Here is an 11,839-nt window from a genome sequence, read left to right on the forward strand (position 1 = left end):
AGGTAGGGATGTAGCTGGCTGAATAAGCTTATTAGTGTTGGGTTTCTTCCATATTTTCTGGACTGGATGGCAAAGGATAATCTCTGTCCCAAGCAGTCACTCAGGATATCAGATGCAATGCATGTCGGGGAATCTTGCCAAATTTTATAACTTTTCAGCAACACTCATCACAGCTATGAGAATAAGAATGCTTTTCAGGATAGAGCTACATACTGTGGCACAATGTGTAAGAGATGTTTATAGGCTGCCAGGAGTTGTCTGGAAAATGAAGAGATTCTTTTATTGCTAAATTCTGCCTTTTCTCAAAGCTAACTAAATTTTTCTTGAGCCATTGGCTAGTAAAGATATGCCTTTTGGGGGCCAGCAGGTGACATGGTCAATGTGCTGGACTCCCACATAGCCAACCCACATAGCAGTTCAAGTCATGGACCTGGCAGCTTGAAAATTACACTGTGCATGCCCAAAATCCGGAGAGGAAAATGGAGAAGAAGGGGTTGTGGGGTGGCCATCCCCACCTAGGGGCCATTTTCTCTCTGACTCTGGCAAGTGGATGTGCCCTATGGCAAAAACCTAAAAAAAAAAAAAAAAAAAAAAAAAAAGTGCCTTTTTTTCTTCTTCTTTTAAAAAATTTTTTTTGCCAAGGGTACATGCATTTACTGGAGACAGTGGGCAAGAGTGGGAAAGTGAGAAAGCATCCCCAGGAGGGAATGGTCACGTTACAATCCCTCCTCCTTTTGCGATTTTGGGCATGCACTCACACATGCCCAGTGTGCTTTTTTAAGCCGCCAGGTCCAGGACTTGAACCATGTGGTCAGCCATGTGGACCAGTCACCTTTACCATGCCATGGGCTGGCCTGATATACCTTTTTTTTTTTTTTTTAAAGATTTTGCCATAGCGTGTGTTTGCTAGATGGAGAGACAGAGAAAGACAGCAAGAGGGAACGTGAGAAATCACCTCCCATGGGTGATGGCCATGCTGCAATCGTTTCTCCTCTGTTCTCCTCCTGGGATTTTGGGCACATATACGTAGGTGCCCAGTGTGAGTTTCAAGCTGCCATGTCCAAGACTTGAACCTCTGTCAGCCATATAGGAGTCCAGCACCTTTAACCACCACACCACCTGCTGGTTCTGATGTGCCTTCTTTTAAAGATCCCTGAACTTACTGCAGGATTGTAGGCACCTTTATAAGAATGGACTTTTTTCTTTTTAATTTAATATTTTATTTTGTTGAGAGAGAGAAACAGACACCCTTGACAGGTCCTTGTCACACTGAAATCTCAACCCCATTACTGAGCCCTCTAGCCAGTTAGGATCATGAGCAACTATGCTCGTATGTTTCAGGTTGACCTGGGATCTGAGCCATGGTCTCGCACGTGGCTTCAGCATCGCAGGGGGGCGTCCTACCACCTGTACCACCATGGCTGGGCCCACTTCTAAAGTTAAGGAATGCAAGGAGAAAAATGGATGTCAAGACCATTGGGTGTAAGGTTGTAGGAGAACAGGAAATTGACACAGTCACAGAGGACCATCTGACACATAACTCAGTAATCACAAAGGAGAAATTGTGCCGTGCAGTGGAGAGGGCTAGTAGCTACCACTTTAATTAAGCAACCACACTTAATCTCATTAGTGATGGGACAGACTGCATCATGCGTCCTGAATGGGATGGAATGGGGAGAACACATCATCTGTGCAGTATTCTTGACAGAAATGTTAGCCGGATTGTAATGAGGAAACAAATCCAGTGTAGGGGACTGGGTACTAGACAACTGGCTTAAACTCATACACAATGTCAGTGTTGTTTACAACAGAAACTGAAACGTGACCAAAGAGTCCGTGATCCTTGCCTGCACGTAGGATTACAAAGCCATGTTAAAGGGCACTCTAGGTACAGTTGGGGACAATGAACATGGATCATGTGTTACTGTGGTTATACGAGAACAGCTTTGTACTTACGAGATATATCAGGGTGAAATGTGGCAAACTCTATGAATCTACATGCTTATTGGTTATTGACTGATTGATTATTTTTGCCACAGGGTATGTGTACTTGCCTGTGAGAGACAGAGAGAGATAGTCAGAGGGAAAGTAAGAAATCACCCCCAAGGGGAGATAGTCATGCCCCAATACCTTTTGCTCCTTTCTCCTCCTGGTATTTTGGGCATACACACACACATGCACACACACACACACACACACACACACACACACACAGAGTGATTTTCTTTTAAGGTTTTTGTCACAGGGCACTTGGACTCACCGGAGAGAGAGAGACAGAGAAAGTGAGAAGTCATCCTCCCAGTGGGAACAGCCATGCCACAATCCCTTCTCCTCTAGTATCCTTCTGGGATTGATTATAGGCATGCAGGCACATGCACCCAACATGATTTTCAACCTGCCAGGTCTGGGATTTGAACTACAGTTGGCTATGTGGGATTCTGGTGCCTTAACTACTATGGCACCTGCTGGCCCCCTTGGCTTGATTTTCAAGCTGCTAGGTATGGGACTCGAACATTGGTTGGCCATATGGGAGTCCGGCACCTTAACCATTATGCCACCTGCCAGCCCCACTTATTGGTCTTTTAAATAAAGTTGGGATCAGCCCTGTAGCCTGGTGGTTAAGGGAGCCTGATCCCACATGACTGGGTGTGGTTTGAATTCCAGCCCCAGTGGCTTGAGAAACATGCCAAGTGCATGTTTGTGCATGCCCGAACAGAAGAAGAAATGGAGAAAGGATTATGGTGTGACCATGTGCTTTCTCCTTCTCTCCCTCTGTCTCTCTGTGGTGAGTGCATACACCTTATGGCAATTAAAAAGAAACAGTTGGGAAAAAATAGTTTAGGCCCCACAACAAAACACCAATCATAAATCCTTCCTGGCACAAAGGACTTTCAAAACTATTACTACTCCAGATCTTAGTACTAAGACTCATCTTTCCATGTCATAGTGCATTCTAAAAATGATTAACTGGGTGTCTACTTGCTGGACAGGGTGCTAGGCAACAGGGACATGAAAGTCTGCATCTCATGCCTGCCCTTTAGGAGCTGTTCATTGAGGAAGATAGATGTAATACAACACAAATAAATACAGCGTAGTGTGGACTACGTAGAAATGGAGGTACATTTCTGGGCTTTCTTAATGATTCACAGACCAGTTGCATCGGTCACCTTGGCTGGAGGAAGCATTATGCCTTAACATGCAGATCCTTGGCCTAGCCTGGGTGGTGCAGTTGCTAGCATACCAGACGGCAGTGCTGGAAGCCACGTGGCTAACCACTGGTTCAAATCTCTGGACCTGGGGGCCAGCAGGTGGTATAGTGGTTAAGGTGCTGGACTCCCATGTGGTCAGTTGCAGTTTGAGTCCTAGACCTGGTGGCTTGAGAAACAGGCCAGGTGCATGTGCATGAGTGCCCAAAACTGAGAGGAGAATGGAAGAGAAGGGACTGTGGCTGGCCATCTCTCCCCAGGGGAGTTGGTTGGTAGGGTGTGATTTCTAACTTTCTCTCTCTGTGTGTCTGGCAAGCAAAAAAGCTCTCTTAAAAAAAAAAAAAAAATCCCTGAACCTGTCACCTTGAAACAGGACAGGCAGGTATGCCTTTGGGCACCCAGAATCCCAAGGAACTGAAGGGTTGGGGAAAGAGGATCTAGGCATGATGGGACTCTGTTGAGAGTGTTTTCTTTCCTTCTCTCTGTTACTGATGATTTAAAGTGCAGACTGCTGGGGTTGCCAACCCTCTGAAATCAGATGCCCTGGGGCTGAGCCTGGGGATCTGTGTGTTAACTAACCAGCACTGATGCACACTAAAGGGGGTGAATTCATGCATCAAAGAGAACAGTTATACATTTTTATGTTTATTAGGAAATGATTACAGAAGCAGTTTGGATTACCTTAGAAAACGAGTTCATTTTTCAAGTAACCAAGATTGGGCTTGAGTTTTATAGTTTCCTTGCTAGTTTCGGTATCATCCTCAACAGCTTATAGCACAAACTATTTGTGAGCTACATCAAATGAGCTTTTTTTGTTTGTTTGTTTTCTCCCGGTAGAGATTTTTTGCTATAGAGTGCATGTGCTCACCGGAGAGACAGAGAGATGGAAAGTGAGAATTTACTCCCCTGGGGGATGGCTATGCTGTAGCTCCTTCTCCCCCATTCTCCTCTCAGGATTTTGTACATTTACACACACACGCTGGTGTGAGTTTGAAGTTGTTAGGTCCAGGACTTGGACTGTGGTCAACTACGTGGAGTCCAACAATCTAACCATTACACCATCTGCTGGTTCCTCAAATGAAGTTTCTTATTTTCTTTCTTTTTTTTTTTTTTTTATTTGACTAGAGAAGGACAGAGTGAGAGGGAGAGAGGAAAAGTGAGAAATCAAGCTGCCAGGTTTGGGACTTGAACCGTGGTCAGCCATATGGGAGTCTATCACCCTTAACCACACACCACCCTGCTGGCCCCCCCTCAAATGAGTTTTAAAGTGAGTCGTTGATGTTTTGGTTGCCACAGTTAACACTATTAGCCAGTGTCATCTTTCTCTCTCCAGGTATGCAGAAACGCATCGAGTCTATGCTATCATATTAGTGTCTGCATACACTTCAGACCTGGGGGATGAAAATGAGCGTGCTAGTGGTAAGTCTGAAGGCAGAAACACTAAAAAATTAAGCACTTTGAGAGATGGGAGATCTTCCAATCCATAGTTTAGAAATGACCCCTAGAAGCCTGACTTTACTTGAGCCATACTCTCCTTCATAAGTAGCTATGGTGTCAAGCCTATAGATTTGAAAATAAAAGTGCTTCTAACCACACTTGGGCTCTGATTCTTTGTGGCTCTGTAAGAGTTTCTGTGACATTATTTATTATTTTTAAAGAATTATTTTATTTTATTTACTCATTCATTTATTTTTTTAATTTGACCAGAGGGAGACAGAGAGAGAAAGTGAGAAAGCAAGTCACCAGGTCCAGGACTTGAACCGTGGTCAGCCATGTGAGAGTGTCCAGCACCTTAACCACTATGCCACCTGCTTGTCCCAAGATTGTTTATTTTTAAAATATGCTGTAGATACATGTGCTCACCAAGAGACAGGAGGAAGTAAGTACCCCCCCACCCTGGGGTGATAACCAAGCTGCCATCCTTTTTCCTCCATTCTCCTCTTGGGGTTTTGGGTACACATGCACATGTGCTGCGTGTTTTTCAAGCTACTGAGTCTGGGACTTGAACCACACAGTTGGTCATGTGAGATCCAGCTGTCTTACCCACCATACCACCTGGTTGGTCCTCTGCTAGATGTTTTAGGGTATCCAGAATAAAGATTATCCATGGGCACTGATAGGCTGTGTTTTTCCCCCTAGGATACTTCAGCCGCCCCTGGCAGTGGGAGAAGATCAAGGCCAACTGCCCTCACATTGTGCAGTTTGGATCCACTGATGATCCTTTCCTTCCCTGGAAGGAACAGCAGGAAGTGGCTGACAGGTTGGAAACCAAACTGCACAAATTCACTGACCGCGGCCACTTTCAAAACACAGAGTTTCATGAACTAGTTAGTGTGGTAAAGTCTATGCTCAACGTGCAAGCATAGACAGGCTACTTCCTCTACTTCTGCATTCCATCAGAGGGGCAGAGTAATATCAGACAGCTAGACACAAAACATCAGTTAAGTTCCAAAAGTGCCTGAAAAACACAAGTTTCAAGGTTCAAATTAACTTACAAACAGCATTTTCATTTTACACAAACTCAGTCTTCCCATTCACCATTGTGAATGACAGTAGTCATTTTCCCATTTCGTAAGGGACAGAAGGCCAGCCTAACTACCTTTCTCTACCCTATGTGAGTTGTCAGAAATGGAGCTCAGGTTTCCTGATTCCCACTCCAGATTATAACTAATAAGTTTCGTGCATATACTGCACTCTTTTTCTTTTGACACATAGCTTTTATAGGTTGGCAGAGGACAGGTGCTCTCAGAAGAAAGCAAAGCATGCCCAGTGGAACACGGCCACACCGCAGTCCCCCTCCTCCATTCCTCCCTTCCATCAGGATCAGACACATAGGCACATGCGCTCACCTTGTTCCCAAAGTTGCTGGGGCCAGGACTTGAACTGAGCTTGGAAATGGTTCTGGTTCTCTCAACTACCGAGCTGCAAGGCTGGCCCAACCTTTTATATTTTATTTGAAAAAGAAAACATGATTATAGGTCCAGTGTTAGCTTAGAGCTCAAAATACTAGCAAGGTGGCCCAGGAAGTTAAACCCACACCAGGGCCTTTACCTTTGGTGACCGTTCCCCAATCCTTCAGACACTGGAGAGTGACTGATAGGTAAGGGTGCCAAGTCAGGGATCTGCGGGAGTCAGGCCAAGAATGGAAGTGCAGCCTGCCCGTATCTAAGTATCACATGAACACAGTGAGTAGGTCTGTAAGACGAGAGTGGTAGGGACCAAGGTGACACGGAGAGCTCTTGCCTTGTCTAAATTGTTGCCATGTAGAAACTTGGCAAGGTGTTGCCAGTTTTCTGGGTTTTTTTTTTTTTTTTTTTAGGAAAAATCTTTGCACAGTGGTTTTTAAATTATGTATGTCCATAAAATCATGTCCAGTCCACATACATGTGGACTATATTCGCTGGCAACTAACACCATATATCAAAACATTTACACACACTGCAAGACACAAAATCCAAGCCATTCATTTGTGAGTTCTGTTGTATTAACTTAGCCCAGGGCTTTTAGATGAGTCTGTAGAGTCCAAGAAAGCCTAAGATAACCAAGCAGAATGTCAAAGAATGAGATCATGGGAACAATTTGGATTTTGTTACAAAGGCTTTAGTGTTTTTTAAAATAACCTTTCTGTACTTGAAACTTCGCTCTGTAAATGTTCAACTGTTTAACTTCGATCTTCCATTAGATCCCTTTGAAGCATCATTCCTCCATTTCCCCCCTTTTTGGCTATCATGATTGATTCCTAAGTGCTGCCTCAAATAATTTGCAATTAAATTCACCATAAAGTGATGCTGCAGAGTCTGAGTTTGCTAGGGCACTGTGATTTCTCAGAAAAATGTTGATTTCCACAATGTTTATGTCCAAAGGGGACTCAGAACCATCACTATAACCTGAAAGTCTTTTGGGTTGTAAATGTGCTTAGATAATGAAAGTCAAGAAAGTATTTCTAAACTTCTGACCACAGCTACCTTTAAGGAACAGGAATTTTGGCAGGTCGAGCATAGCGGATATCTCTGTTTTACTTTGTCCACCTGGGAATTATTTGAATTTGTTACACTGAATGTGTATTACTTTTGTAATGAAAATTATGATTTTAAAACAAGTTATTCTGACAAATTATAAAAATGAGATAAATCAGCTGAATAATAATTTTCAGGCCATTTAGCACTGATTTGACCAAGCCTATAATTAAAACTTGATTCTACTTGAATTGTTTGGAATAGTACATAGTTGAATTTCTCTGCATTGTTTTGTGAAGTCCTTTCTTTAAAAAATGACAAACATATAAATAATAGTTCATAATAGTTGTTTTCTTCCTCCATGGAGGAGAAATAAACAAACAAATAAACATTTACACATGCACACACACACACACACACACACACACAAGCTGAGAAGTCATTCCTGTGAAAATCATTAAGATAGACTTTTTTGACTGTTGAACTATGCTACAGTAACCAGAAGGCATGGGTGGCTATAAAATTAAAAACTCAGTTCTTTACTTGAAGAGGCCATATTCCAGGTGTCCAGAAGCTCCCTGAACTGGCGGTTACCTTCTTTGACAGCAGATCTAGGATATTTCCACCTAGAAAGCTCTATTGGACAGCACTGGTCTACAGCACATGTTTTAAATCTTGCCACCCACCATCCAATAATGAATAGTTCAAAGTAAGTGAGTCAGTTTGAAATCTTGTTTGACAAGTTACCCTAAGAGTTTCATCACCATCAACATCATGGGTCTATAAAACTGGTTCACTGCCAAACTAAGATCAGAGGAATTTCATGCAAGAATCTACATAAACTGTTACTCAAAAGTCATAGACTGTGAAGTGTATTCCTGTTGGGTGAATTCACTTTATAAGCTGGAGTGATGCTTATAGTGACTGAATATATAAAATAAAATGATAAAAGCAAAAAGTCACAGACTGATTTGAGTCTCTGTATGAATCGTTATTAAACATAGAGGGGTTCAACAGACTCTGGGGAGTATTTATTCTCGGGTGAGCAGAATACCTATGACTAAATGGGAATCTGCTATATTATGACTTCTTTCACAATGTGATTTTTTGGTGTCATCACAAGTCTAGGGTCCATTGTTTTTTGTCAGTTTATCTATGTTGTATAAATAATCCACTTAATATATCAAGGTGCCATATTTTAAAATTAGCTTTTTTTTCCCTCCTTCAGTTAATATTTAGAATAAAAAATGTGCTATGGGAAAAAAGTTTAAAGAGGGGGGCCGACAGGTGGCATGGCGATTAAGGCGCTGAGACTCTCGCACAGCCAACTGAGGTTCATGTCCCGGACCTGGCAGCTTGTTTTCCCTTTCTGTCTCTCTCTAGTCAAATTAAAAAAGAATACTGAGGCTGACAAGTAGTGTGGTGGTTAAGGTGCTGGACTCCCATATGGTCGGCTGTGGTTCAAGTTCTGGACTTGGCGGCTTGCTTTCTCATTCTCCCTTTCTCTCTCTCTCTCTCTGGTGAGCACATGTGCTCTGTTGCAAATTAAAATCACATAAATAATTCTTTAAAAAATAACAAATATTTTAAAAAAGAATTATTTAACTTTATTTATTTTAATTTGACCAGAGAGAAAAAGAGAGAGAGAAAGTAAGAAAGCAAGCCACAGGTCCAGGACTTGAACCGTGGGCAGCCATGTGGGAATCCAGAATCACCAACCACCATGCTACCTGCTAGTCAAAAAATTCTTATTTTTTCCTCTTGAAAAATACTGAGTATAAATAAATGTCCTATACATTAAATATCAAGAAATAGTATTGATTACAAGTCAGGCTATAATACTGAGAGAACCATAGAATTAATATCCACTCATGATACAGTAGTGATAGTTTCATTCCAACAATGGACACAGTAATGATCTGCTCACAAGACACAATAAAACCCATCAAAAAAGACTACCACTTTAACCAAGCTACAATATCACAATAGAAAATTGTTTTGAATCATAATACAAACAGTCCCAATAATCTCAACTTCATCTTATCAATTTGTTGGGTCACATAGAAACTGTAGAGTTATACTGTACAGAATTTAAAGATTCCACTTCCTTGGTTCTATTTAAAATTACTATTAATAAATAAAAAGAATTCATACAAAGCCAAAGATACATGTAAGTACATTAGTCTTTCATAAGAGAAAAGGAATCAAATTTAGTACCAAGAAAGCATCCCCCAAGCAATGAGCTCTTAATGGATGAAAAATAAAAAGTATAATTAACTTTTCCCCAAAGGAAAGGAGAGAAACCTAAATCTGTCATGGTAAAGATAAATATTTCCTAGTCCTCAGAATATTAATTTTTGGGATATATTTGAATGACGTGAATCTATGAAGCAGGGATCTGTGGCAATCCAAACTCATCCACCAGGACTCCATCCTGGTTTTTTGTGTCAGTGGGAATACCTTCTGGAATTGCAGGTGCAGATGCTGCTTCATCCAAGTAAGAACCATCTTCATCAGCCAGAAGGTCATCATCCAGTGCATCCAGCTCTGCTTCTAGGTCATTTTCATCTAATTCTGGGGTGCAATAACTTCAACTTGGTGCTTCTTGGATTTCATTTGCATCTTCATTCATATCCTGTAGCTGGTTTTGCAAATCCTCAATCTGATCATTTTCACTTGTTTGTATGCCTTCTTCATTTCCTTTACTCCCAGTTTCATAGCATCGACCATGGTCTTGGTGTCCTTCAATGACTGGACGGTGTATCCGGCTTGTTCCATGTTAAATGACTGTTGGGTGAGATTGTTGCTGCTTATACCATTGCAGGACCTGCTCATCTTCTTAATCTGATCCTTATACTTCACTAGCTCAGCATCCAATCGAGAATTCTTGTCAATGGATTCTGCCCTGCTGTCCACAGTGCCAATGCCGTCAGTCAGGCTGGGTGGCGGGGCCTTGGATTTTGCTTTCCCGAAGAGTTCATCTTGTGTGACCATGAAGAGATCCAAACACTGGGAACAATTCTTTTTTAAAAAATTGTTTTAAGAGACTTTTGCTATAGGGTGCGTGCACTCACCAGAAAGACAGAAAGTGAGAAATCTCCCCCCAGAGGGGATGGCCATGCCACAAACCCTTCTCCTCCAGTCTCCTCTTGGGATTTTTGGCACACATGCACACATGCCCAGTGTGAGTTTCAAGCTGCCAAGTCTAGAACTCAGACCAGTTGGGTATGTGGGAGTTCAGCAATGTAACCACTATACCATCTGCTGGTCCCAGTAAATATAAATATAAGGAATTCTTTTATTTGGGATGAGCAGTTGGCATAATGGGTATGTCGCTGGACTCCCATGTAGCTGACCACAGTTCCAGTCCTGGACCCAGTGGCTTAAACTCATGCTGGGTGCGTGTGCGTGCATGCCCAAGATCTCGAGAAGAGAATGGAGGAGAAGGGATTGCGGTGGGGCCGTCCCCCACCCCCCCGGGGGTGGGTGATTTCTTTCTTTCTGTCTCTCTGACGAGTGCATGCACCATATAGCAAAAACTAAAAAAAAAATTAAAAAAAAGAAACTTATCAGTGGAATTACAAAGTAAAAATACAGCAGCTGTGATCCTAAACAGCCCTACAACTAATTTCTGCACAACAATACATCAAATAACCTAGTGTTTTCTATATAGTTTGTGATTGGAAATGAAAAGTGCTAGTAAAATTGAGGACAGTAATAGTGGCTTTCCGTTCCAACATCACACTGATTTTTAGAACAGACCAAGAAAATAAATATACAACAGGACAAGAAAAAAAGAATGGGCCTCCTCCCATACACACAAAGTACGTATGATGGGCAACAGATTGTTTTTAGTTTTAATTTGGTTAAATGATTAGAGACATTGTCTTACTCTATTTTGTCTGCTATAATAGAATACCATAGGCTGGTAGTTAACAACAGAAATTTCTTTCTCATAATTCTGGAGGTGGAAGTCCAAGATCAAGGCACTGGCAGATTCAATGTCTGGTGAGGGGCCATTTCCCAGTTCATAGGCAGTTGTCTCCTTCTCGCTGGGTCCTCACAGGGCAGAGGGTGATGGAATTCTCTGGAACTCTTTTATAAGGGCACTAATTATTAAGGACTCTACCCTCATGATCTATTGCCTCATAAAGGCCCCACTTCCAAATACTATCACACTGGGGATTAGATTTCAGCATATGACTCTGTTGGGGGAGACAGAAACATTCAGTCTTACAGATGTTAAATAAGACTGAAAATTCTAGCAAATTCTATAATTGAGCCACAGAGTAAAACTTACACTAACAAAGTTAGGATGAGAATGATAACTAGTGTTTATTTTTTTATTTTTTGGAGAGCTTTTCGCTATAGGGCGCGTGTGCTCGCCAGACAGAGAGAGAGAGACATAGAGACAAAAAATGAGAAATCACCCCCCAGAGGGGATGGTCACACCGCAATCCCTTCTCCTCCATTCTCCTCGGGATTTTGGGCACGCATGCACACGCGCCCGGCGTGAGTTTTAAGCCACCGGGTCTGGGATGCAAACCGCGGTCGACTACATGGGAGTCCAGCGACATAGCCATTATGCTAACTGCTGGTTCCTGATAACTAGTGTTTATGTACTGAAAACATAACCTTTGATAAGAGTCATCCTTTGCATTTGAAGTAAATATGGTG

General features: G+C 42.1%; 1 protein-coding gene and 1 pseudogene across 1 annotated transcript in view; one reads left to right on the top strand and one right to left on the bottom strand.

The window, feature by feature from the left end:
• The window catches only part of RBBP9 (RB binding protein 9, serine hydrolase), a 13,351-nt gene extending 5,928 nt beyond the window's left edge, over nucleotides 1-7,423 (top strand). The window contains exons 4-5 of the mRNA XM_006163640.3: nucleotides 4,540-4,625; nucleotides 5,346-7,423. Of these exons, the coding sequence (XP_006163702.2) occupies nucleotides 4,540-4,625; nucleotides 5,346-5,572 (313 nt within the window). The 3' untranslated portion in view covers nucleotides 5,573-7,423. The remainder of the gene's footprint in view (nucleotides 1-4,539; nucleotides 4,626-5,345) is intronic.
• A 1,614-nt stretch (nucleotides 7,424-9,037) lies between these two features.
• LOC102500811 (charged multivesicular body protein 5 pseudogene) lies at nucleotides 9,038-10,258 on the bottom strand (annotated as a pseudogene).
• Nucleotides 10,259-11,839: the final 1,581 nt, after the last annotated feature.

This window comes from Tupaia chinensis, unplaced genomic scaffold, assembly GCF_000334495.1.
Source record: "Tupaia chinensis unplaced genomic scaffold, TupChi_1.0 Scaffold142716_1, whole genome shotgun sequence".
NCBI classification, from domain to species: domain Eukaryota; kingdom Metazoa; phylum Chordata; class Mammalia; order Scandentia; family Tupaiidae; genus Tupaia; species Tupaia belangeri.